The sequence below is a fragment of the Anarhichas minor genome, unplaced genomic scaffold (assembly GCF_050575085.1).
Source record: "Anarhichas minor isolate MPS153535 unplaced genomic scaffold, ASM5057508v1 ptg000027l, whole genome shotgun sequence".
NCBI lineage: Eukaryota > Metazoa > Chordata > Actinopteri > Perciformes > Anarhichadidae > Anarhichas > Anarhichas minor.
Window position 1 is genome coordinate 6,984,572 of NW_027466473.1, and position 26,382 is coordinate 7,010,953.

General features: G+C 44.2%; 3 protein-coding genes across 13 annotated transcripts in view; 2 read left to right on the top strand and 1 right to left on the bottom strand.

Moving 5' to 3' along the window:
- rnf43 (ring finger protein 43) overlaps positions 1 to 11,091 on the top strand; it is a 75,474-nt gene extending 64,383 nt beyond the window's left edge. Inside the window, exons 3-9 of the mRNA XM_076102169.1 lie at positions 7,523 to 7,597; positions 7,696 to 7,830; positions 8,116 to 8,217; positions 8,299 to 8,469; positions 8,571 to 8,673; positions 8,940 to 10,466; positions 11,066 to 11,091. Of these exons, the coding sequence (XP_075958284.1) occupies positions 7,523 to 7,597; positions 7,696 to 7,830; positions 8,116 to 8,217; positions 8,299 to 8,469; positions 8,571 to 8,673; positions 8,940 to 10,466; positions 11,066 to 11,091 (2,139 nt within the window). The remainder of the gene's footprint in view (positions 1 to 7,522; positions 7,598 to 7,695; positions 7,831 to 8,115; positions 8,218 to 8,298; positions 8,470 to 8,570; positions 8,674 to 8,939; positions 10,467 to 11,065) is intronic.
- Positions 11,092 to 16,240: 5,149 nt separating this feature from the next.
- hpda (4-hydroxyphenylpyruvate dioxygenase a) lies at positions 16,241 to 22,687 on the bottom strand. 2 transcript variants are annotated; one of them, XM_076101181.1, is made up of 14 exons: positions 21,204 to 22,687; positions 20,843 to 20,869; positions 20,497 to 20,559; positions 19,803 to 19,907; positions 19,669 to 19,711; positions 19,488 to 19,570; positions 18,888 to 18,977; positions 18,685 to 18,791; positions 18,496 to 18,573; positions 18,125 to 18,287; positions 17,868 to 17,939; positions 17,597 to 17,719; positions 17,390 to 17,506; positions 16,241 to 16,737 (listed from the first exon to the last, which is right to left on the bottom strand). In XM_076101181.1, exons 4-14 carry the CDS (start codon positions 19,881 to 19,883, stop codon positions 16,624 to 16,626), a joined length of 1,071 nt encoding a protein of 356 aa, XP_075957296.1. In that variant the 5' UTR covers positions 19,884 to 19,907; positions 20,497 to 20,559; positions 20,843 to 20,869; positions 21,204 to 22,687; the 3' UTR covers positions 16,241 to 16,623. The 2 variants fall into 2 exon arrangements, with proteins under 2 accessions (XP_075957296.1, XP_075957298.1); XM_076101183.1 differs by lacking the exon at positions 21,204 to 22,687 and adding an exon at positions 21,074 to 21,092.
- A 188-nt stretch (positions 22,688 to 22,875) lies between these two features.
- mtmr4 (myotubularin related protein 4) overlaps positions 22,876 to 26,382 on the top strand; it is a 37,677-nt gene continuing 34,170 nt past the window's right edge. For 4 of the 10 annotated variants that reach the window (XM_076101178.1, XM_076101172.1, XM_076101179.1 and 1 more), the window contains exon 1: positions 22,876 to 22,950. Coding sequence is in view for 2 of the 10 variants with exons in the window: in XM_076101171.1 (XP_075957286.1) it covers positions 23,971 to 24,022 (52 nt within the window). In the remaining 8 variants the exon portion in view is untranslated. Of the gene's footprint in view, positions 22,951 to 23,230; positions 23,386 to 23,889; positions 24,023 to 25,407; positions 25,528 to 26,382 lie in introns of those variants that run through there. The other 6 variants (XM_076101173.1, XM_076101176.1, XM_076101171.1 and 3 more) reach the window with 5 other exon arrangements.

The following is a 26,382-nucleotide window of genomic DNA, read 5'->3' on the forward strand; positions in this document are numbered from 1 at the left end:
TCGGGCCGCGGCCCACGATTGGGCCGCGAGCGCCACCTAGAGGGCCGCAAAAAAATTTCAGTTTTGCACCTGTGGGCCGCGGGACCGCGTAGGTTGTCAATTGAAGACACCAGAGATATTACTGTTATCCATGAGACGCTCAGTTGCAATATAGCTTCCCACCACCTGGTGGCGGTAATGCATCAGTCAGTTGTTTAACAAGCTACAATAAGCAGAAAACGACACCAGCTAGCCGCTAGCCTGTAGCGAAAGTTATGGATACGTTTTTAAAAAGAAAAAATGAAGACAGTGGTGCCATACCCCCCCAAAAGTCTAAATGTGTGCGCAAGTACAATCCTGACTTTCTTAAGTACGGCTTTGTGAACGGAGGCAACGAGGCAGAGCCGAGGGCTCAGTGTGTGGAATGTGGGCTAATGCTATCAAACGAAGCACTGAAGCCTTCGAAACTAAAGCTACACCTAGCGACGAAACATCCAACGCTCGTGGGAAAGCCTGTTGGGCTTCTTGTTGTGTATGCAGGTTTACATACACATGATAAATAAATGTCTTTGTGGTCATCACATTGTATCATCTCATTTATTTGACAAGGGTTTTGCCTGTTCAACTCCGCGAGGACGCCGGCGTCCTCGATCCCCTCCCCTTCCGTTCCTACGGCTTGCTTGCGCAAACTACGTCACAAAACATGGCCGTGTTTGGTATCCCAGCATTAGCCCAAAATCCTCATCTTTGCAAAGAAATCATCGATTTTCTTTCATTTTTTTATGGATGTTTCACAAAAGGAGCCCAAACACACACTGTACAAAGTCGCCATAAGCGCTGCAATTCGGATCTTGCAGCATTTCGACGGAAAAAGACACATTACAGACCCGACAATTTGCTAGCAGATGTTACCATGGAGCTAGTGGCTTCAGAAAATGCTAGTCCTTATAGTACAAACCTTATCTTCCTCTTCTATAAGCCGTCAACCAACGTATAACCTTGCGTAACTGAGCTACCCGCATACTCGATCGTGCGCTAGGTCGCCATTACGCACAGCAAGTCCGCTACTCACACATCACGTCTTCGACCATATACAGGTGCTGGTCATATAATTAGAATATCATCAAAAAGTTGATTTATTTCACTAATTCCATTCAAAAAGTGAAACTTGTCTATTATATTCATTCATTACACACAGACTGATATATTTCAAATGTTTATTTCTTTTAATTTTGATGATTATAACTGACAACTTGAACTGGAAAATTTGGAAAATCTGGAAAATCCCAAATTCAGTATCTCAGAAAATTAGAATATTGTGAAAAGTTCAGTTTGATAGAGTATATTGGCACTTTGACCAACAGTATTTAGCTAAACAACTGCTGTTGTTACGCTGCTTATACGTTTAAACAGAAGAAACGCACAGTTCTCAAGCTGGTCAGCCACATCCCGCAGCGGGTCTGAATTACTAAAGGCAGAAGCTAAAGGTGAATGATGTCAAGTCGGCCCAAATGAAAGACCTTGAACAGCGGCTAAAGGTGGCTGAGCATGACAATAATGTCATGTTGTTACAAATGAAAGACCTTAAGCAGCAGCAGCTAAAGGTGAATGATGTCAAGCTTGATGAGAAACATGAGATTTGTCCTGAAGGGAACCTCTTGCCGGCTCCAGCTGCTGAGACTCAGACCAGAAGTTGGTGGTTTCGCTGTGCCAAAGGTCTACTGAACGCAGGAGTGTTTGTTGGCACCGCTGTCGCTGGACTGGCATTAGTGATAATGATAATCTGTGTGAATGAAGGCTGCGAGCAGAACAACGTATAGTGATTAGCACAAAGATAACATGTTGTGAGTGTGATGCCCACCAATGTGTTGTCACATGTGTAGTAAGGACCCAGGAGCAGTACGACAAACACCAGGGATAGTTTGACTCAAAACTTTATTTTCTTCGGCACCCACAACAGGAAGAATATTTACAGGAAAACTGCGGCTGGTTCTCGTGGTCGGGAGAGCTGTGACAACATGTGTATTTTGTTTTCATCCACAGCCAATATGTTTTAAAGTGAGCATACTTGTTTATTCCAGCAATAGTTGTTGGCAATATAACTATTGTTCTTCTAATCTTTATTCTTCAACTATTTCTTCCGTATGTATTTTGACACTCTTCTTCTTCCACATTTGGCGTCCTCACCACGGCAACCAGTTACACGCACGCAGGTGTATGTCTGTCTGTCTGTCTGTCTGTCTCTCTGTCTGTCTGTCTCTGTCTCCCACTCACTCAGTCCATCTAACTGTCTGTCTGTCTGTCTCTCTCTCTCTCTCTCTGTCTGTCTGCCTGTCTCTGTCTGTCTGTCTGTCTCTGTCTCCCACTCACTCAGTCCATCTAACTGTCTGTCTGTCTCTCTCTCTCTCTGTCTGTCTGTCTCTCTCTCAGTCCATCTGTCTGTCTGCCTGTCTGTCTTTCTCACTCTCTCACACTCATTCACTCAGTCTCTCTCCTCTCTCTCTATCTTTCTCTGTGTGTCTCTCTCTCATACAGTCATTCAGGTCTTAGAGATTTTGAGAGGACTTTTCCCTTTCACCCCCCCCTACCCCACCCCCCATTTCAAAATAAAAGAATGAATTCTAACTGGAATGCTTCTGATGAAGCCTGTTATTTAATAACCTTGGTTTGTGTGTTTCAAACATTATGATTCTGTCTCCTCTCCTCTCTCCCCCACCCTTTCAAAATAAAAGCCCCATGGATTAACTGTATTTTAACATGATGTTCAGAATGACATAATGTCCAATAATTTAATAATATTTAGTATTATTCAGTGGTTCTCCCACACACTGATGGATACCACTCAGTCCATTCGCACACAGTGAAAATGTCAGGCTGTGCAGTTTACATGTCCTTAAATAACCTCTAAGTGAGTATTGCTGCTATGAAAAACACAGGGAGAGTATATTTGGATTGTCTAATATTTATTCTCAACTATCAGCTGACCAGAAAGTAGCAGTAGGTGGTCAACAAAGTGTCACTCGTGTCTACATTTTAGTGACATTAGGACAATGGTAGTACCAACCCCTGACACTGAATAAAGACAGAGCTGTTTCACAGGACTGTGAGAATCACCAAAGTAACTCGAGTACATTTGTAGTTTCCTCATAATTTCCAAGACGTTTCTCAGAAAGAACTATGTGCTTTGATACTACATTTCGGAATAAAGGATAGTGTTGTCTTGGTACACTTGCAATTATATATTGCAAAATAATTGCTGAATGACGAGACAAAAAATACGTCCCCAGAGTTCCATGAGGTGATGGATGTAAGTGTGAAAACCATCAACTTCATTAAAAGTAGAGCTGTGAACTCCAGATGTTTTGCCAAGCTTTGTGAGGACATGGAAGCAGATCATGTCCAGCTGCTCTATCACAGTGAGGTGAGATGGCTCTCAAGAGGACTGGTCCTCAATCGTTTGTTTGAACTGAGGAATGAGGTCTTTTCTCACTGAGAAAAAATCTCCTCTGGCACATTACTATGCCAACACGAAGTTCACAGCTAAACTTGCCTACCTCTGTGACATTTCTTCACTGCTGAACCAGCTGAGCATCTCACTTAGGGAGAAATACCAACATATTTGTTGTTGCAGACAAAGTTCAAGCTTTCAAAAAAAAACTTGCTTTGTGGACTAAGAGGGCCCAGGAAAAGAGGATGGACATGTTTCCACTTTTGTCTGACATTTTGGAAAACTCTCCTCAGGTGACTCAGTCTCTCAGCACCTCTCAAACTGGCAGAGACATTTGATGACTACTTTCCTGAGGATCACAGAGATGGACACATGTGGATTTTGGACCCATTTTCTGTGGATCCCACTGAAGATGATGTTGCTTTGTCCTCACATCTGGAATCCCAGCTTCTGGAAGTTTCCACCGACAGCACTTTAAAGTTGCAGTGGGGCAAACTGGACCTGGGCTCCTTCTGGATTGCTGTCTCAAAGGAGTACCCATGTCTAGCACTGAGGGCTGTGAAACACCTTCTCCCATTCACGACTACATACCTGTGTGAATCAGGATTCTCCAGTGTGGCCACAACTAAGACCAAAGCCCGAAACAGACTCCAAGCAACACTGGAGGCTACTCTGAGAGTGAGCCTTTCCCCCATTCCAAGCAGACTGGATCTGATTGTGTCTGAGAGGCAGGCCCAAGTGTCTCATTAAGAGGTGGACATAAAAAGGGAGTTGTAGCTTGTCAAAAGACTGTTGTGACTGTTGTTTGTCACAGATATGAAGAGCAACTTCTGGTTCTGCCATGTAAAATTTAATTCACAGATTATAAGGCTATATTTTCATTTGTAGTTTATTTAATTTGAAACTTATTCTTTTTAATGTATTTATTTTATTACCACATATTATTTATTTATCAAATTTCCATTTTGAGAGTCCCTCTTTTTTTTTGTCGTGAAATCTAATTATTAATTATTTTTGAGTTAATAAGCTGACTTGAGCCTTTCCATTTGTTCTTGTATTAGCTTGATTTGTTTCATGAATTGTTAGCCTGTTGGGCTTCTTTTTTCTTCTATTTTGTTGTATATGGGAAGGCGCCAAAGTTGGAAATGTTCTCGTAGTAATTGTAAGATGCAGATATACATTTGCATATGACACAGTAAAAAAAAAACTGCAAGAAATAGGTCGTCTGTGCTGAATGCGTACCTGCTAGTGTACCTGTGTGACCTCACAGTGCCTCTTTCAGTCTCTTTGCCCTCAGGTGTGTTTATGTTTGTGACAGCTCGCTCACACTGAGAGCTCTCCGCTACCTGCTGCTCCTCCTGACTTCATCCTCTGTCGAAATCCAATCAGCGTTGTTTGTTAGTTTTTCAGCCGATGACGTCCTCCCTTGGCGAACCGCAGTCGTTTCCGATGCTGCAATGGTTAATGTCTACTCAAAATGCCAAATGGCGTCGAATCCCACATGTCGAGTTGCACCTCCATGAGGATGGGTGTCTACCTAACCACAGCGATGTCTGTTTCAGTTCCGACCGTGACAAACCCCGGAGATGTTGAAACCCCCGTGCTGGCAGTCCTACAAACTCGCCCTGTTAGCGTCACAGCTTTTCATTGCGCCATTAAAGGTTAAATATATCCTCCAATAATCGTGTAACGTGATCTCTCGGGCCTCTTCCGGGTCCGTGGCTCTATAGCGGAGCATGGCTCGGGGAACACACTGTGGTGTCACTGCTGCAGTTATTTGAGAAGTATATTATGATATGTTCTTGAACTATAGGAAACTATTTGAAACTGCTTGTGTCCTTCTTTGTGTGCGTGTGTGTGTGTGTGTGTGTGTGTGTGTTGGACCACAAGATCACCACGATTACAGGACATATGGGCTTATAATGCCGCATAAGGGAACTTTTGAACCCCAGGTAAAGCAAATTCCCACATGTCACAGATCTAGCTTTTTTCCTACGTGACCGCACCCCATTTAGGCCCATGCACGTACTACAATTACTGTTCTGATGAAACAGGGGAAAGGCCGTGCAACCACAGCTGGAAACCAGATCAAAGGCTATATGTTAATTTTTATTTGACCTCCCTCTGACCGTAAATACTACGGCCACCAGCGTTTCTCTGGAACAATGTTGTTAACTCTCGACTGCGGGCTTCGTTGTGCGCAAACACACACACACACACACACACACACACGCGGGCATTTTGGTGCTTTTTAAGTCATGCTCTGTAATGTAGTTTGAGGTGTAGGAGGGGTACGCTTCTGACATTCTGTGTAAAAAAAGGAAGCTTCCTCATGGTCACACACTGACTCTCTCTTTTTGTGATCTGAATTCCATGCAGCCACTCCACAAAAGAAGTTTTTCACGAACATGATTAATGGATCAACTGAGTGATCTTTTTACCTGAATTTGTAAATGTCTTGTGTGTGTGTGTGTGTGTGTGTGTGTGTGTGTGTGTGTGTGTGTGTGTGTGTGTGTGTGTGTGTGTGTGTGTGTGTGTGTGTGTGTGTGTGTGTGTGTGTGTGTGTGTGTGTGTGTGTGTGTGTGTGTGTGTGTTTGACCCGGGTGATTCGGTGTTTTAAACTTGTGTCTCCTCCTCATTAAGCGTTGGCAGATGCCAGACGCTTGAGAGCACGTGATGAGACATTGATGAAAAGGCTGCTTTTTACTTTTCTCGCTGTCTTCTGGTGAAGCTCCAGAAAGCCTTTCTAGGACTTTTTTTTTTTTTTAGTGAACACTGATAACAAAAAACATCATTCAGAGAAACTTACACACAGAGCGGGATTGATACTCGGTTCAAACCAGTCCATGTCATGGAGGTCAGTAGCAGCGGGGGCACGTACACAATTTGAGGCTTTATTGCCGCGTTTGCGCCGTGACATCATTGGCACGACATCTTGTGTGAATCAGACCTTGAGACGGAGGCAGACAGCTGTTGCACCTGATGCACAATTCGGGGTGCTGTCCATTCTTTGTGGCTTTGCCCCTCAGTCTTTTACAAATAATATGCACAGTTGATCCTTTTGCTGCTGCAGCTTGACTTGGTCGCCTATGGTAGCCTATGGTGGCTAACGTTAGCTAATTGCTATGTTACTGAGATTGTTGAGTTAGTCCGCTGACCACTTGTGCTATTGTTTTTCGATTTGTGTTTTAACGTTCGCTATTGCTCCACCTGTCGCTGCATTGCCACATCTGTTATTCTCGTAATGAAGCCATCGGTTCGCTCTCACCGCTCTCATGGCATCAGTTAATGCAACAGCAGGCCGCTGATTTAAGTCAAAGAGCTCTGAAAACAACAGTACACTACCTGCTCAGCAACAAACAGCAGGCAGACACGGTTGGAGACCAGCTGGTGAACTGAGTGGAGCAATCTGCAGGCCTGGGTATGTCAGAAAATACAATACGCAATATGATAACACAATATGATAACAAGCTGACCGTGCTCTTCTGGCCTTATCCAGCTGTTAGCCACTGCCCACATTGCCTGTGCCACTGAGCACCACTGGGCAGTAACTGGTTCACTGATGTGCCACCATGCTTGTTCACTGTATCTTAAAATAACACACATGAATGCACACTCTCAGAGCCTAGTTTGAATACAAAGCGTCCCTCATTGCATGTTGGGGACATTTGATGTTCAGTGTGACGAATATTCTTTTTCACTCAGTTTCAATAGTGTCGCACTATTTATTCAGCTTCGCTCTCCAACGTTAGAAAAGGGTCCAATCGGGCAGCCGCTTGGTGCCGTGGCCTTCAGATTCCATGTTTGGCTTCCAGAGTCAGGTGGAAAAAGTGTCCGGAGGAGCTGCACTTTGGTCTGTGTTGTTGGTGCCTGACGCTCAGTGCATGACTGCCACCTAGTGATGGGTTGAGACCCTAACTGGTGTGCTGCATAACGGGCAGATGTTCTCTGTTGCGTGGACGATGAGCTTTCCTACTCAATATGTACTTTCTCTCCATTATCCTCATCACGCGTGCATAAGAATCTTCTGAAAATGTCCTCGCTGTCTGAATGTTTTGTGTTGAACTGTCTCCTCTCCCGTGTTGTGTCCTTCAGGCCCGCATGGCACTGGACAAAGGAGCTCAGGCTGTTATCTTTGATGTCAGTGATGACGCCAATGCTGCTGCTGAGGTGAGTGCACAGACACAGAGCTACAGCTACATCAATCTACAAATGATCAAAGCCAGAGAAAGCTCACAGACATTTCACACTTGTCTTTCTCCACACAGCTGCGAGAAACGGACTCCCTTCTGCGTCCAGTCGTGCTGGTGGAGGCGGCGGACGCCGAGGAGTTGATGGGTCTGGTCAACAAGAACGAGGAGGCCAAAGTTCGTATTGAGATCATGGTGGAGCAGCCCAGATGGGTAAGAACTGAAACGCGTACACACACCTCTCTCTCTCTCTCTCTCTCTCTGGCTTTCCTTTAAATTGCCTGGAAGAAGAAGAACCCCAAAAAGGGAAGTCTTTTGAATGCCCCGTCGTGTTAGCTGAGAAAGCCTTGATGTGGACTGGATGACAGGGGAGGGTGGGAGACAGATCCATGGCCATGCCTCACAAGTTGTCATCTTAAAGTAATTTAAGACATGTTAGAGTAATCTGTGAAATAATACAAACAACTTGCTCGAGTCCATCTCCTTTTCCCGTTTCAGCCTCATTATGATGTGGGCATCCTGCTCACCATTGTCCTCGCTATTCTGACCATCGTCCTAATCTTCGCTTTCCGCTACAAGTGCAAGTCCAACAGGACCTGGGTGAGTGAAAGCAAAGGATCCACACCTCGATTGTTTTTTGTTTAAAGGTTTTTTCTAACACCTCCCTTCTTGTGCGTGCAGGACTCTGTCCATCAGCAGACCATGCAGGCCATCAGTCGACTGGAGACCACGACCTACAGCTCCCAGGGCTGCTCGGGCTCCCAGCACCACCGAGCGGCCTGGGGGTCAGCCAGCAGCTCCAACTCCAGCCCCGTCTGTGCCATCTGCCTGGAGGACTTCCAGGACGGCCAGGTAAGAGGAGAGAGAGCGAGGAGCATCCTGTATCTGTAGATTTAACCGCCCTCCGTCAGCTGTTCATCATCAAATCTACCTCTGTCTCGCTTTCGTCCCAGCATTTGAGGATCATCTCCTGCGCTCATGAGTTCCACAAAGACTGCGTCGACCCCTGGCTGCTGCAACACCGCACCTGTCCCCTCTGCATGCACAACATCATGGGTGAGGAAAAGCATATTTCCAGTCAAATATGGAAATATGACTGACTCAATCATTTTCTTTTCAAAATTGAGGCCTTCTTGTTTTTTGAACCATATGGACTCAATGCTGCCAGTAGTACAATTTGAGTCAATTTATCGTTTCCCATTTTGAATTTAGATTTGGTGTAAAATTTTGCTAATAAGAACTCCTATTTTGGCCAAGAATCAGCCATATCTCTGAATACCCTGCAGTATTTTGTGTATTCTGACTGCTGCTGTGCTCCACAGGGACGGAGCGGCAGCCCCAGAGGACCAGGCTCCAGCAGAGTCCAGAGCAAAGCCAGGGTTTCCTGCACTCTCAGCCTTACAGCGGCCCGCGCAACCACCCCTTCCCCCAGCATGCCATCCCCTTCTCTATGAGGCCCCACTATCCTCATGGACCCTCCGGACCTTATCCCTCGCTGGGCCACTACACTGGCCCTTCCGCTGTGGAACCCCAAACGCTACATTTCCTGGCCAGCAGGCCGCTTGCGTCTGGCTGTGGGTACCACCTTCCTGCAGAGGGTCCCGGGAGGCCCCACAGGATTGGAGGTAACTGCAGGACGTCCACGCACCACTACACCCCCCGTCGGTCCTGCCACAACTATCGCTCATCCTGTCCGGCCCAGCGCAGTGCGTCCAGCTCGCGACTGCACCACACCGCTTCCGTCACGCAACAGCCCCGTGGCGCGCCAGCCCACGGCAGGCAGGACGACGGCAGCTGCTCAGGCGGCAGCTACCACACGGAGCGCAGCGGATACATGGCCGACGGGCCGGCGAGTGACTCCAGCTCGGGGCCCTGCCACGGCTCCTCCAGCGACTCTGTTCTCAACTGCACCGACGTGTCCCTGCAGGGGGTTTATGGCAGCTGGTCCACCTTCCGTAGCTCTCTGAGCAGTGACTACGATCCGTTTGTGTATTATGGGCCAGGTTCTGGGCGCCCCCCCCGCAGGAACAGCCTGGAGGCGAGCGCCCAGGCCCGGCCCAGGTCTCTGGATTCTGTGGTGAACAAAGCAGGCTGCCCCGAAGAGCAGCCGCAGACTGTGTTCAGCCACATCCACTACCACCGCCACAGACACCACCACTATGAGGAGGGGGAGCACAGCCAGGGCCCAAGCAGAGGCTCGGACGAGGAGCAGGGGGCCGCAACTGCTGCTGCTGCTGCTGCTGCTGCTGCTGCACCTGCTGCTCTTGTCCTTGAAAGAGACTTGCCTGTCTGCCCTCCTAAGCACAGCCCCTGCCAGTGCCCAAAGCCAGACCCCACAGATCGGCCCAGTCCTGGGACAGAGTGCCAGGACCATGACCCCAGCGGCCCTACGGGACCTCCTGTACGGGTGTCCTCAATCCCTTTACAGCTTCAACCCCACTGCTGCCACCAGGGACACGGACACCCTCCCGCTCCTCTCGAGCGAGTGGGTGGTTGTGTGCTTGATGGCCCCTCTGTTCGCTTCCACCAGAGCCTAGACCTGCAGGACGACCGTAGCATCCACATCCACTACGGTCAGGGCCCGGGCTTCTGCTGCTCGCCTCCTGAACTGCACCCTGCATTGCTCCCCGTGCCCCTCATTCTGGACTCTGGAGGTATGGAGGACTGGCCTTGCTATGCCGGGGCCCACGTTGTGTGGCAAAAGCGGGTGCAGCAGGCCCGCTCAGAGCCTCAGCTCTTGGGGCCTGGGACCTCTATGGACAGGCCACCATGCAGGTTCCACCACGGCCCCGCCGCCGACCGCAACACAGACATTTGTTTGTACTGCCAAACATTACACCACAATCAGGGTGGGTGTCTCACTTGTTTATAACATGACCAGTCCTGTAGACTGAAAGGATCATTTTGGGTTATTATTGTCATAGTTTTGTCAATCATTTCTATTGGTTGTGGGTTGTACTCAGCGAAATAACTGGTAAGTTGTTGGAACACGGCGACATCGCTACAAGAAAACGAGAGCAGTCAGATGATCTGACAGGTAAACAAGCCAGATTTGTGGAAACCGCTTTATTTGGAGGTTAAACCACCTGAAGTGTCACTCATTAAGAGCTACAGTAAGTACGGCAAGTACAGAAGGTCAAAAAGAAAATCAGTCTGTTGGATGTTTTTACAATAGACAGTTTTGGGTGAACACTTTGTTTTCCCTTTTGGATAATTTTGGCTACGCTGGGTGTTTGTTTACAATCTGTATGTTCATCTGACTGCTTGCGTTTCTTCAACTGTCTGACCTCAGCCATTCATTTGGTAAGTACAGTGTTTTTATTACCAATAGGAAACATGGAGGAAATAACTGTAATGATCCTTTTAGACCTGCATAGCATTTGTTTTTTTTGTATTCGTTTTTTATTATATTTTGAAGATGACCTGAGCTGTTTTTTTGCGCCCACAGGATCAGAAGAGGAGTCCGGTGTGTGAGAACTCGTTGCATCCCCGTTATCACGCTGCTACACAGGAGCCAGAATGGACAAGCCTCTCTCATTGGCTATCGCTCTCATGTCTTCCACTTAATTCCACCAGCTATGCCTTCCTTCAGACGATTCCCCAGCTGAGAGCTGAGTTAGATTGAAATTACCGTGATTTAATAATGCTAAAAAAGAAATTGACCCGGCCCTTCATAATGTTGTATATGAAAATATATTGAATGATTTGAATGTTTGGGAGTTGCTGGGGAAACGACTCACCACGACGGGAAAAAAGTGTTTTTCTGTTTCTCCTCATCAGCTACAGGAAGAATATTCATTACCGACATGATGTCACAAGTTCCCATGCTCCTTCAAGACAAGCGACGAATGCTCCTCGCTTCGGGCGTCGAGCCCTCGTGGAGTGAGACTCCGTCTCTGCATCGCTCACTCTATTGCAACATAACTTGATTTGTTCTAGAGGTACTTACTTTCGTCTTCCTTCTCCAGCCTACCTCAGCTCAGATTTCTTAACATGCCTCACACAGGGGGGTCTTTAAAGGTACTGCTGTAGTGATGTTTTTTGTTTGTTTGTAGCTCCCATGAACTCCACAGAAAGTTATCCTCCTGGCAGTCTGGCCTGTCCAAATGGAGAGAGAGGTTGACGCTCAGCCCCTCGAACAGCGAGCATTCGCTGAGGTTGCTGAGCCTCGCATGGGCCCTGTTTTCATTATTTCAACAATGGCAGCTGTTTTCAACATGTTTGTTCTATGTGTTTGGATCATTTTCTGTTTTTGTTTTTTGCAGTCTGTGATTTTTTTTTTTTAAACCTTTCATAATGAACCGGTTTGACTGAATTATGTCGTCGTCATTACGAGCTGTCGTCTCGTTCTTATCGTTTCTCTTGCCAACGGTTACGTCACATGTTTGACCTCAGTGCTGTCAAAGCCCCGATCAGTGCGGAGTGAACAGGCCTCTGTCCTCTGCTACCTTAATGCCCAATTCATCACAATGTTGTATTATCCTGCGATCAGGATATGCTCTCCAGTTGTCTTCCAGCAATTTAGAATAGAAAAGAGACAGTGACTTTTTAATTGTATAACTGGAGTTAAGTCATGCTGGGTAAGACCTTACAGTCCCAAGCATCAGCCCGGTCTGTTGCCGTAGCACCAGTTTCACCAAAGCTCGGTGTTCTTTTCTCATGATTTCAAACTGTAATGGGTATACAGCCTGAGAAATGTCTCAGGAACAATCAAACACTGGAAAAAATGGGAAGAATTCATCTTAGTTACAGTAATGATACCGGAATCGGTAAAAAAAAACAATCCTTTGTCGTGGTAAATGTGCATTGCTAATCCGTGCTTTTGCAGCTTTGAAGGAAGATCCACCTTAAATCAGAAATCAGATACAGTATTTTAAAGATTTATTTGTATTTTTTTATGTTGAACCATTCCTCAAGGCTATAAACAACAGAATCCAGGTTTACATCTCTGTTGCCTATTATTCCCTCTCCTCCTGTTTAGCCGCTCAGGCAGACTTGACGGACAGAAGATGTGTTTGTACCCGAGGAGAGTTACTCCGAACACGTCAGCTGTGTAGACAACAGTCAAACGGGCCTGCTGAACCACACACGGGCTCAATGACCTGAGACCAGAGGAGTTCTGTTCTAGCGTGGACTTTCCCTTAAAGGCTCAGTGAAAATGTGAAAAGGATTTTTTTTTTCTCAGCAGTCACACTTCAGATACAGTTTAATAATAGCAGACAAGGAGCTCATGGGTATTGCAATGTAACCAGTAGCACTTACTAAAGCCTCATATGTGCCTTATTCATTCAGAAATGCTCATCATCCTAAATAAGGAACCTCCCAACACACTAAGCCCGTACCTGTCTAACCAAAGAGGCTACATATTGAACACAGTGAACTTATTAGAGGATACCTTGTGCCTCCCCCCCCCCCCCTGCTTCAAGCCTTTCCTTAAATCTCAGAATGAAATGTGCTTTCAATGACGAGAGAGAGCATGCCAGAATTAAAAAGCAGATCATCAATATTTTGGACAATCATGCAGACATCTTCCACTGCAGTCCCGTTGTACTAATACCTCACTTTGAATGTGCTAAAGTATCAGTGTTTCCTTGTCTGTTATTGTTCGCACCCAAACAGTCTCGGAGACTTGAGATGGAAATGACTGAATTGCAAGCAGCACTTTGGCTTGAGCTGGTTTTATAATACAAAAAAAACCAACATAAAACATATAGTATTCATTTTGGAAAAAAGCCCAGAACCTTTAGCACATGGAAAATAGCGTTGAGTGATGCCGCAGAATATCTGATGCGATGTCGCCCTGTTCAAGATCTTTCTTTGTGTTGTTTTATGTGTTTTGTTTTGTTATGTTTTGCAAGAATAATGAGCTGAAACTGCCTTTTTCTATGAGTAAACAAATCCCTCCACAACGTTCAGGGGTATGTCGGTATATTTTGGATACTTTATGTACAAAACGAGAACAAAAAAAAACAACCCAGAAATGAAATAGTGTTGTATTTTATATATAATAGAACATTTCAATATAGTGACATGTCACTAATATATTTATTTACTAATATATTTATCCATTTTGTCCAGGTTTGAAAGAGTGGTTTCTGTATAGACTGAATGTTTCTATATGGAAACTGACCAGTGCCATCACAGATGTATCAACCTGTCTTCATTCCAATTATATGCAAATAAATTATTTTGAAATAAAACCTCTGTGCAGAATATATATTTTTTGCCGGCGAAACCACCAATTGGATTTTATTTTAAGATCACGTCAAGACCATGACTGCAGGGATATCACAGAATGACCTGTGCATAACGTCAACACTGTGACTGCTCATAGAGAACAAAGGAATATTCCCACACACAAACATCACCTCTGCAATGTCTTTTGATCATTTTATCAAGACATTTTTTCATGGTAAACTTACACATACACAGCATTTATGGCAATAAAAGAGGTGAATAAAGGGGAATGTGGATCTTTCAGTTTGCATGTTCCACATTTCATCGTCAGTGAGTCCTGCAGTGTGGGTGCGGCCCTGCCTTGGTCCTGGCCTTGACTCGGTCTCAAACCCTCAACGTCTTGGGCCATGTCCACACTACTACGTTTCCATTTACGCATATGTTTTGCTACGTTTACACTGAGCGTCCACACTACGCCGGAGTTTTCGAGCACCGAAAACGGAGGAGTTTGAAAACGCTCCCGAAGACGGATGAGTTTGAAAACGCCGGGGTTGCGTATTCGTGTGGACGGTCGAAAATGGATACGTTTAGAAACGATGACGCCCACACCCGCGTTCGCTACTTAGCAGTCATGACTTGTCCTTCCCTGATTTGTCACACTCCTATCACCTGACCCTTACCCGGAAATCATAAACAACAACATTGATTACCGATCGACTACCAGGTTAATTCAACATGGACAACTGATTACAGGCGATGCTGACCTTGTTGTCTTTACTAGCAGCTGTTGTTCAGTTAAAGTCTGCATTAATACGGAGGAAGCAGCTGTTATTGGAGCGATCAGTGACCAGCGGCGTTATCAGACCTACGTAGCGGACGTCTGAAGTCACGGTTAGCGGCTTTAGGGAGGGTGATGGACACAAAACGGAGGACTTTCCTTTTCTTATTAATGCTTATTTTGTTCTCCACATCTATTGTGAAGTCCGCAGATAAAATGTAAAGGAACAAAAGCAGTAAATGCTCTCCAGTAGGACAGATAGTTCAGCCAGCAGCAGAGCTACGAGTGAGAACAACAACGAAACCGAGAGGGAACGAGTGAGAGACGTGTGTTGACCACATTTATGGACCCATAATCTAGTAAACCTTTATGTGTTAGTGTTGATTTTAAAGTGAATTTGATGTGTGAGAGAGAGATAGATAGAGCAAGACCTGCAGCGCTGTAACTAATGTTAAGTCTGAAAAATAAAACTTCTAAAACTTTCCACGAACTGTCTGTTTGAGTTCATAGAGGAAGATTTTAGAGAAGATCTTAAGTATCAAACACAACCTTTCATTATTAAAGACTACTTTATTACTCTGTTGTATTTTGTTAAACTAAGCAACCAATCTACTTCCTGTTTACATCGACACCCACGCGCATGCCCAGTGTACGTGAAGAGTCACGTGATATTCGTTTTCAGGCGTTTTAGTGTGGACGGAGATCATTTCGAAAACGATGTTGAAACGCCGTGTGGACGGAGATCGTTTTTGTTTTGAGATCGTAGTGTGGACATGGCCTTGGTCTCGGTTCAGTCTCGATACACTCTGCTCTGATCTTGGTCACGACTTTGTCTCTGTGTAGGTAATCTTGACTGCAGCACTGAATACAATACAAACTGAGTATATTTTACATCAGTTTAAAAATTTCTCCAATTTGTGTGTAAATTGCAGCTTTCATGACGCCCTCATGCAAACCCTTCTGGCTCTGAACGAAAGAGAACAAAGTATTGGTTGAAATCCAAAATTGGATATCTGCTACTTGCAAAACAAAAATTCCGTTCTCACCTGAGCGTTTTGTTTTCCACACTTGTTTATAAGAAACTAATTCTAAAACAGCTGGAAGCCCCTACTGAACAGACATGGAACGAATGAATGGCATATTATTTGACCATAGGAAAGATAATGCTTGATGACAAAATAAAGCAATTCAACGAGATGTAGAACTAAAATTGTGTGTGTGTGTGTGTGTGTGTGTGTGTGTGTGTGTGTGTGTGTGTGTGTGTGTGTGTGTGTGTGTGTGTGAGAGAGAGAGAGTGGAGTGTGTGTGAGTCAGTGTGACAGATTGTTCAGGAATGTGATACTTTTAAGTGTGGATTTTAGTCGCCATACATCAACCAGCGACGTTATCTTATATGATGGAATCATGAAATAGCTTTTATAAGTTTGGAAGTAATGTAACCAAACCCCTGTGGTAATAGGCGCGGTATTTAACCAAAAAAGAACAACACTTAACACCAACATCAGTGAAGAGTTCTGTTGTCGAGCACCTACAGTGTCGTGCTTACCCACAATGCTGTTGTAAGTTTTTTTGCACCGTACAGCAACAAGCGTGTCACTGTGGAGACACCAGATGCAAAGGACATGACAGTGTCTTTTTTATCTTCTAATACATTTCAGTGACACGGAGCAGAGTAGATAATGATTTTAATGTTCAGTATGACTTCAAGTGATATATTTCAGGAATAAAGATTCATGCATTTAAAACACAACATGAAGTAGTCGTTTGAATGTTTTGCTAAATAACTCATTTCTTGCCGACAGTTAGATGAAAGCCAATGATTATTTTTCCCAAAATGTCAAACTATTCCTTTAAAATGTGCACCCATTTCCCAAACACACACGCCAACCTGCACGAACAAGAGTTTCTTTATTCAGTAATACAACACGCAATCTGCAGACAACTTAAAGCATATCTGATAGCACTTGCAGCTTGTCACATGAAGATATTCAGCACGCGTTTGATAGGCTGAAATGTACAGCCGTCTGTAACAGTCTAAGTGTGCTGGAGGATCAGTAGAAGGCTTTGGCCTGCCCGTCGGGGGTCTGCACAGTGAGGTTGCCCCTGGCCTCTTGGTCCTTCTCAATGGCCTCAAAGAGAGACTTGAAGTTTCCTGCTCCAAAGCCCTGGAGAGAGAATAAGCACACACAGATGGCTAATTACCCGGAGATCTATCGTCTTCTGTGTCATTTGTTATGGCTCTGGGGGGGGGGGCCGTTAAAAAAACGTTGACGTGGGATCGCGACAGGTTCTCAAAGGGTTCAAACACCCACTCACCGGGGGGCTCGCAAATTAATCATGTAAATATTTTCAGAGATAATCTAAAGATCAAGTGTTGGTGGTCGCCCTGAGAGATTCTCTGCTGCGGTTCGGATTCAGTTTCTCACTTTCATGCATTGTATCCACATCTGTAGGCCGAGTGAGATGTTGCAGAGTGACAAGATGTGCCTGTCCTGACAAGCAGAATGTATAGTAGCTGTTATAAATGGAGAGCCACGGGGTGCAACCCAATCCAAAGATCCCCCCTCGATGTGGAGCAGGGAGCCTTTTAATCTGCACGTGTGATGGATTTACTGATCTTTTACAAGTGGGCAACTGTTCACACTGGGTGGGAGCTGCAAACAGGTGTTCAGGAGGCTCTGTCTCAGCCTCTTAAAAGGTGGTGAAGTTAAGAAACAGGACTACAGGCCTGTGGATCCCACCACCAAGACACATTCAACTATACCCTCAGTTTACCAGCTGTACCAGTAGTTTGGGTAACTGGTCCGCGGTACTCACAGAGTGGTTGTTCCGCTGAATGACCTCCAGGAAAAGGGTTGGTCTGTCCTGCACAGGTTTGGTGAAGATTTGAAGGAGGTAGCCCTTGTCATCAAAATCAACTAGGATTTTCAATTCCTTAAAGAGGTAACAGAAAGCTTTTTGTTTAGACAGAAGCAAAAAGGCTGTAAATCATCTCAGGCTTGCTGGAATTGTATGCCTCCTCACCTGTAAACGGTCGAGGTCCTCCTTCACCTTGATCTTGGCGGTTTTAAGATTCTCCCGCAGATTGTTGTAGTACATGTCAGGCGCTGAAAGGAACTCCATCCCTCGGGCGCGCAGGTTCACTACCTGAGTTAAGGCAAAAAAAAAAAAAAAAGCAGGATCTAAAACTTGCCTTTACTTGCAGATTTTGGGTGGGGGGTAGGGGTGTGTGTGTGTGTGTGAAGACGAAGTTTGTGGATTAACATGAAATCTGGTGCAAACGCGGGAGACTCACTGCTTGGATAATGTTTGATGTGTTGAGGGCGATGTGCTGAACACCTGGTCCCCCGTTGTAGTCCACATATTCCTGTGAAAGAGGGAAAGAACATAAAAAGCACTGAGGTTGGGCTGTAAACCAGGAGGTGTCACACATTTCGACATTTGATTTTGTTCATTTAGTACCAAATTGCACAACTGTTCCTAAAGCTGCCGGGGGACCCACTGCGATAAGACCCTGTGATAAACCACTGCAATACACCACTGTAAAGTCACCTGGATTTGTGATATTTTGTTCCCCCTTGCGGGTTCGTTGATGGGCATCTTGATGGTCTCTTCATAGTTGGTCACCACTATGGACCTCAGTGAACTGTACTGCGTGTGGATCTGCTTGTCGTCTATTGACCAGAACCGATGGAACAGCAAACACTTCTGGTACCTGGGAATTGGAGAGCACAAACGTAAAATGTGCTGATGAGCTCTTTTATAGACTAATGTTCCAGAGTAATGATGCACTGGAGCCTGTTTTTGAATACCTGCACTAACATTACCCACTGTGTCAGAGGTGGAGTGACCGTGTTTACTTGTCCTTTTGCCCTGTGTGTCTGCTGTTCATGCCGTGTGTACGTGCGCTCATACAGTCTTACCAGTCTGAAATTGGCACCATGTGGTCATCTGGCTGGTTTCCCACCATGTGATCAATAAAGTGCAAACCTCCCGGTGGACTACAAAGAAAATAAGAAAAAAAAGAAACATTGCATGGGAACTTTTCCATGAAAGTTGTATTTCTTGGAAGCTGTATTTCCATGTAGCACATAGAAACGTTAGAGACTCACAGTGTGGCTAACAGAGGATCCCTAAACAGAGGCTCTTTGTAGCCTGGCAGGAACAGGCCTTTGTAGGGACTGAGGTACTCAATGAGTGTGTGTGTTGTATCTCCATACTGAGGAAGAAAACATGAACACACTATTATTCTTCCTTCCCAGTTTCATGTGTGTATTCACATGAGGCTGTCAAACGTGCGTCACTCTTGACGTACCGTTTGGACCACAGCATACTTGACCTTCCCCTGGCTGTCCTGCTCCACCCAGGGTTCCTTCACAATTACAGCTCCTCGCTCTTTAGCCGTCTGTCAGTGGAGTTGTTTTGGGATCAGTTGGGAAATGCAGTTTAACAACAGTTGTTTCTGCAGACAGCTCATAGAGCCCTCCAGTGGCTAAAGACAGAACATCTCCCCATACATACTGTGATATACTTCTATCTCAGATGAGGCTAATGTTGGTTTCTGTGTAAAGTCAGAGGTCACGCTGTCTCTTTGTAGCCAGCTGATGGTCAACAGAGGGAGTTTATCCAAACCTCCACTCTGACCGTGAGCTAAAGAGGACAAAAGAGGCGCTAAACATCAAAGCTGCTCTGTCAACACCGGCGTGTTTGTCACTGTTTCAACACACACCGAGGACACCGCACATAGTAATTACAATATTACAAATCCGGTTCAGTTTATTGAAAATAAACACAAAGCTTTCTGAAATGTAATTAATGGTGAAGTAGTGTGAAGCCATAATTGACGCCAACTCGTTTCATTTCGACCTGTTGCATTGAAACATCGGCTCGTATTCTTCCTCCTTGTCTTTGTTACCTTGATTAGGAAGTCACAGTCCTCCACTTGAAAAGCGATGTCTTTGACTCCGTCTCCATGCTTCATCAAGTGTTCTCCCATCTCTGAGGGAAAATAAAACCATGTTGACATGCTGACATACAGCGTGTTATGTTCTCTGCACGTTATCTTTCATATAGTCTCAAGTATTGAGAAAACTTGCCTTTATTTCCAGGATTTAGTGCCGATTCGTACACAAATATTATCTGTGATAAGAGAGGAGGGGTGGTTCTGAGAGGATAATTCATCATGGATATATTTGTTTATTCAATCAGCACAAGATTCCTGCCTACATACCTTGTCCTGTCTGATGACGTGAGACACCACCTCCCGGGTGCCGGTCTCCAAACCCTTGTAGGCCAGAGCCTCGAAGCCCATCTTATCGCAGTAGAACGAAGCTGCCTGCAAAGTCATTGTTTAGTATGTCAAAAGATTGTAAAAAATTATATTTTTCCACAGCTGAAAGTGAAGCATACGCTTTCTTCTCCAATACCTAAAGATGTGAAGTTTATTATCATATTTGACAAATAAAAGCACCAAATCTCATATTTTAAAAGCTAGATCCAGTGTAACTTTGCATTAGAAAATGAAAAAATCGAAATGGTTGTGGATCAATGTTCTGCCGACTCATCGTGTCTTATTTTTTTATTTATTTGCACAGAAAGTACAGAGGCTGGAAGTCTCAGAGGCTACGGAATAAACAACTCATGGTCATTTTAACTGTATATGAAGAGCAATTAAACAGTTATTATGTAACTTGCAGTTGTTTCTGTAAATTCTGGAACACAGTAACTTATATATACCCGGTAAAAAGTATAAACAAGCATGATACAGACACGGAGCGTTCACACGCTGTACATCTTGATTTCTAAAAAGGTTAACCTCGATCCAAATATGGATTATGTGGAAAAGAATCGGATGTGCTTTTTAACCTGTCACAGATGAAAAGAAAAGTGAACTGATGGTCGTAAGTCAGCGTTTGGACACTGACCTGTTTGGCATTGCCGACCCAGAAGGTGACATGATGAAACTTGACAAACCTTCCCCTCACGTGCTAAAAGGCAAAAGTACAACGGAAGAAAATGAATCAAAGTATCCAACAGTTGAAAGACTCCTACGGGTACAAAAACACAACACTTTAACTACATGTTTACATTCTTTATGCATTCAAATATTAGTTCAACTAAAGACTTGTATTAAAAGCTCGTATTAGCTGTAGGCTTAGAATAATTCATTTATTCCTACAACATTCTTCTTCTGCAGAACTAACAGTACTGTTAACACTTCAAACCACATCACAGACTCCTGTCCGTCGTCAGAGGCAGCTTTAATCTTACCTTCTCTCCTTTATCAGTGTAGCTTGTCTAAAAAGAAGGAAAAGATAGACATCATCACAACGTCATTCTCAAGTGCTCAGGCTGACCTACAGTCAATAGATATCTGGTTCTTATCCACTGAGGAGATAATTATCTCCTCAATTACTCAGCTGTGAGAATATCTAATGCGTCCCCCCCCCCCCCCCCCCCTCCCAACTGAGAGCACCTGCTCATCATAATTGAGTCTCTTACCATGCTGTGATTGTAGATGGGCCACAGTTCAGAGAAAAGAAAGATCAAAATCACAGTCTGGCCCGTGTGGGTGCAGATAAGTAGTGACTGGATGACCAACTGTGATTGGTCCTTTGGGATCTACACCCACCTGTCCGCCTCCTGCTGCACTTCAGCGAAAAAAGTTCAACAGTAGAAGTTTGGTCATCTCTCCTGAGTCCAATCAGCAGTCAGAGCCTCAGTCGTCATAGAAAACACAAACACACTAACCTCAGCATAGGGGTTACAAATGAGGTACAGATACTACACACACAGTGTGGGATATGTTGTGACTCATTACAACTTAAAACAAAAGGATGCATGCAGAATGTGTAGAACTGAACAGCGCGCAGCACTAAATAATAATACAGTAATCCTGCCTAATCCTGCTCTACACCAGTTCCTCTGAGAGCCCTCTCTTGTTTTCACCACCAGAGGGTGCAACATGGCCTGATTTAAACAGATAAGCAATCATGTGCTATACAACCAGAAAATTCAGAAATGTCTACGAGTAAATTAACTGGTTTTGAATAATTAATAATTGTATTATTATTCTGAGTGATTACATATTCTATCTAGACCCATTCATTTCCTTTTCATAAGGACTCACACATTGAAATAAGGACAAAAACAGGCTGCAATCATGACTTCCACAAGATAATTACAACACCTCATTCTTTCTTGTTTTCAGTGTGCCCTGGATCATCACAGTGTCTGGCATATCAAAAAGCCTGATAATAATAATAATAATAATAATACATTTTATTTATTGAGCGCTTTTCATAATTCTCAGAGACACTTTACATTAAAATCATCATATAAAAGAACGCTATACACTAACATTTTAAAACACATAATGACAGCAAAATGTGCGCACGCAGCGTGTTTGACGGTCTTTGGGGTTAGAGTGAGGCGCTGTGTGGCTGTTGACTGGTAATGGAGAGCATGTGAGGTCAGGTCCAGGCTGTTACAGACAAGGCTGGTGAACAGAAATAGTGCCTGGCCCCGGCTACAGTGCTGTAAACTGCGTGGGCATGCCAGATGTATGTCCCACTGAGTGTGTGAGAGAGCTCCACGAGAAATCAATGATTAATAGTCTATGTTTAAATAAAAATATATTGATTGATTAATTGTTTTGTTCATTAAATGTCAGAAAATAGTCAAACATTCCCATCACTTGTTTCCAGAGTCCAAGTTAACTTTCAGATTGCTTGCTTTGTCCAACCAACGATTCCAAACCCCAAGATATTCAATTTAGAACACAAAACAGAGGTTAAAAACAGTAAATCAGCACATTTGAGAAGCTGGAACCAGATTGGTTTTGATTGGTAGATGTGAAGACATTTTCTAAAAGTAACTGTGACCTTTGTTTCGACCTCCCTTTCACGCTTCTCTCTTTCACTTTCGTTTCCATTACCACTTATTTTAATGTTTTATAGATCATTGACATTTATGGTTCAACTCATTTACAAAACTGTTCCTTTCGGTTTTTAAAAATGAAACCAAAGTCTCGTACAGTTTTAAATAATTGACAACCCTGCCGGGCTGTGACTGCTATAACAACGCGTGGTTGTGCGCACGTACCTTGTGTTTGTGTGTATCCAGTTTGTGCCGCGCTGTGATTTTCTATTGGTGCGCGCCAGGAGCTGTGTGGCACCTGATTGGCTCCGCTGTGGGTGTGTGCAAGTCACTTGCTTGACTGTTGTTAATCCTGATTGGCCGGTAGGAATTATGTCGCGCTATTGGTCTATAATACTCAGTGTCGTTATTGGCTATTGGCTGGCGCTTTTGTCATCGCAGAAGAATGCGGAAGTCGTGTAGTCTACTGAGTCACCGTTGTGTCAGCTGATTCTCTCAGAGTGAGTAACTCGATTTATTTTTTAAAATGAAGTAACTTCCACGTAATGTATCGTGTGTGACATGGCCTAATGCTGACATGTTTGTGTTGGACGTGTGGACCTTGAGCCGCTTTGTCGTTTTCTATTCGTAAAAGAGCGAATTTTACATCCAGTATCCGGTGGCTAGCATGATGCTAACGTTTGCAAACACTGCACACACACACACACGCACCCACACACACACGCGCACACTTTCGGTATGTCAACTAGTCGCCTCCTAACACAGTGGCAGTCCGTAGTGAGGCTCTCGTGCACTTTCACTTTCACCTTACGTGTCGTTAAACTTTAGCCCCGTTAGTCACACCTGTTGTGTTGTCACGAGTCGAACACAGCACCTGTTATTCTCTGCTCTGGTGGAGCTGGACATTTCTAGTTAGATCTGTGGTTTGGCGAGAGGTATGTAGTCTACCCTGGAATCCCCCTCCTGGACTTTTATTTTATACTTCCTTTTTTTTTTTTAAATCCTACCCTCGTTGAGATTATACTGTTCAGAGTAATGTAGTTTGGGAGACTGTTGTTGTGTCGTGTTGAGACATATTTCTAATAATCAAAGAAAAAGTAATCAAATCTAGTGTTTTGTCCACCCCATTTACAAAGGTAGTGGAATAAACTGATTGTTATTCAGCTTTGACTATAGTGGTGTGTGTGTGTGTGTATCATACTCATCTCTTCATAGCTTCACATAAATGTCCTTAGATGATTACTTTAAAGGATGGAGAAGCGATTGAAAGGACAAAGCCGTGTGTTTTGAATATCTCTCACCCTGAACCCTAAACTGTATGCATACATGTTAAAGGTCTTAGCTGGTTCCACGGTATTCAAAGTAACGCAAGTGGCACTGAATGTATTTTGCAGAATCGCATCACTTTTCAGTTATTCTTTGATGATAATTACATTTGTATCGTATTTTATTGAGACAAAATATTTGGACAGCTTGCATTAGGAAGAACGTATCTTTTGAGATGATTGTCGTCGTATTCGATGCAAACGGGGGAAACGCTTTTTGCAGAGAATCATTTTCAAACCTCTCAAAGTAAGTTATCAACAGAAGTTGGCCTATCATATTGGTATATTGTATCAATGCTAGCATAGACATGTTTCAAACAATAGCTGGTCCCATAACTGATTTTGATGGAAATGCAGATGGCAGTGGGGATATTATTTTGAAATAGTTTTTGAAGAATCATCAAGGCTGTAAAAATTCTCCTCCACTGGGGGATTTATTTCCACAAGCATCGCCTATAAACTAGTGTCAGATTGGTAAGGAAGGCGTTGTGGTACGAACGTTTTGGATTTAAATTTGTTTTCTTTCTTGCTGATACAATTTCACCAAACTTTTTTTTTTTTTTTGCAAAAGCACAATGATCACAAAGGGGCAGTTGCAGCCTGGGCGTCATATGTTGTGTGTGTTTGTATGCAGAGGGGAAGGACTTCAGACGAGGTGCACTGTTAAATGAGTTCTACCACCAAATTATGCCTTGATAAAGAAATAGCAATTTACTCTCAAAATGTGATAACCACAGTGATAAATAGTGCGAGCGCAGTCGTTTGAGGAATAAATGTTGCAAATGTTGATTATTAACTAAGTGTGTGGCTAATATGGAGGATTGCTGGCTGATGCCGCTTCAGAGGTGCCCGGCTTTTTGGACTCTTCTGGCTCATTGTTTTGGTTTTACAGGAACATACTGTGTGGTTCAAACAGCAGCAGGTACCTATTTTTAGCCAACAAGCTCTGCTAAACCCACTGTACACTCTTTCCCCAGCACCAAACTGCACACAAAGTGAGCAACTAACAAGCGAGCATCTAGCTAGAGATCCAGAGAGGTTTCTCAGGGCTCGGTTGAGTCCAAATCGGAGCATAAAGGAGAGTAAACAAAGGACTTGCATTCATCAGATGGCCAGAAACCCAATAACAGTCCATTTTTAGCTCACGTGTAAGCCATCACAGCGTTGTAAGTCAATGATATGTCAGGTTGTTGTTGGTTCGTCTTCCCCCCCCCCCCCCCCCCAAGTAACCAAATACTCAGTTAAAGCAGCTTCACAGGTTCGGTCTCCTCGCTATTTCTACTTGATCGTTTCTCTGCTAAATGTGTGTTTGTTTACACAACTTTTTAAATTGTCTGACACTGTACTCTTTGTTGAGTCACTCACGTTGCTTTGAGTGTGATATTGTACCCTTTTATTTTTGAAAGCAATTTTATGACTGGTTGCGGTGATTTCTAGTTTCCTGGCTGATCCCTTTTGATCAAATGAGTCATAAGTGGAGGTGAGTGAAATGTCGAGTTTGTCCCCTGTAGCACGGGTTCTTTGAGAAGCCGGCACTTAATGAGTAGGAGGGAGAACGCGTAAACAATAGAGAGGGAGAGAGGGAGGAGGGAGGTGTGTCATGCACTGGATTACAACCAGTATGTGTTTGGGAGACGGAGACTACTGCCACTTTTACAAGGCATTGAGCTTTAATTCAACCTTTTGTAAAAAGGGGTAGACAAAAGTTTCAGCAGAAAGTTGTACAGAGCACTGATTCAGCGCTTTAAACAGGTAAGAGAAGACAGCTTTAGGAACAGCGCTTTTGTGAGTTGAGAGTAGTATTTTCGCTTTTCTTTTTTGGTGGAGCCGTGTGCAAAAGGGGGGTGTGTCTGGCAAAGAAAGTGTCGGGAAGTGAAACGAGAGCACTGAACAGCGAGAACTTTGATCCGGTTTCAAGTTGTCCTTGTAATCGTGGATTTATAGTCGAGTCCTAAACACAAGAAAGTGAACACTATGTCCATGTTGTGTCTAGCTGTCTGCGGGTTACTCTCTTCATATCAAACATGCTCTGAGCTGCCTGACTGCAGTATCGGTGTCATTTAGTGACTGACAGTGAGTATTTCACCGTGTTGTTTGTTGCCCGTGTGGAGCACCTTTTCGGTGTGTAGGAGTTCTGTGGAGTTTGTCCACGTCTTGCTTCTCCTGCAGTTATCAGTTTGGCTGCTCATAATCTGATGAGGAATGTTGAGTTTGCGTTTCCTGTAAATCGGAGTCTTTCCCGTCGGGGTCGGGGTCAGCTGATCCCCTTCAAGGTTTCCACCCCAGCGTCACACTTTCACACATGCGCCCGCTTGTCTGTCTGCAGCGCTGCATGTGTTTACATTGACTTGACCTGATTTGTAGAGAGCACCCCTTGATTTTATATTATTTATTTATTTTCGCAGTGGGTTTAACGATAAAATGTGAAGTGCATCCATACTCGACTTCTTCCAACAATGAGATATGTTCTGATTTTAGTGGCAGCTTTCATTCTACTTACTGTACCTTTTGACCAAGGAAGGTTGTTTTTTTGTAATCCAGCGCATAAAGCAAATCACACACACTCCCCAATCGCCCACATGCACACAATCATGTACACACACACAC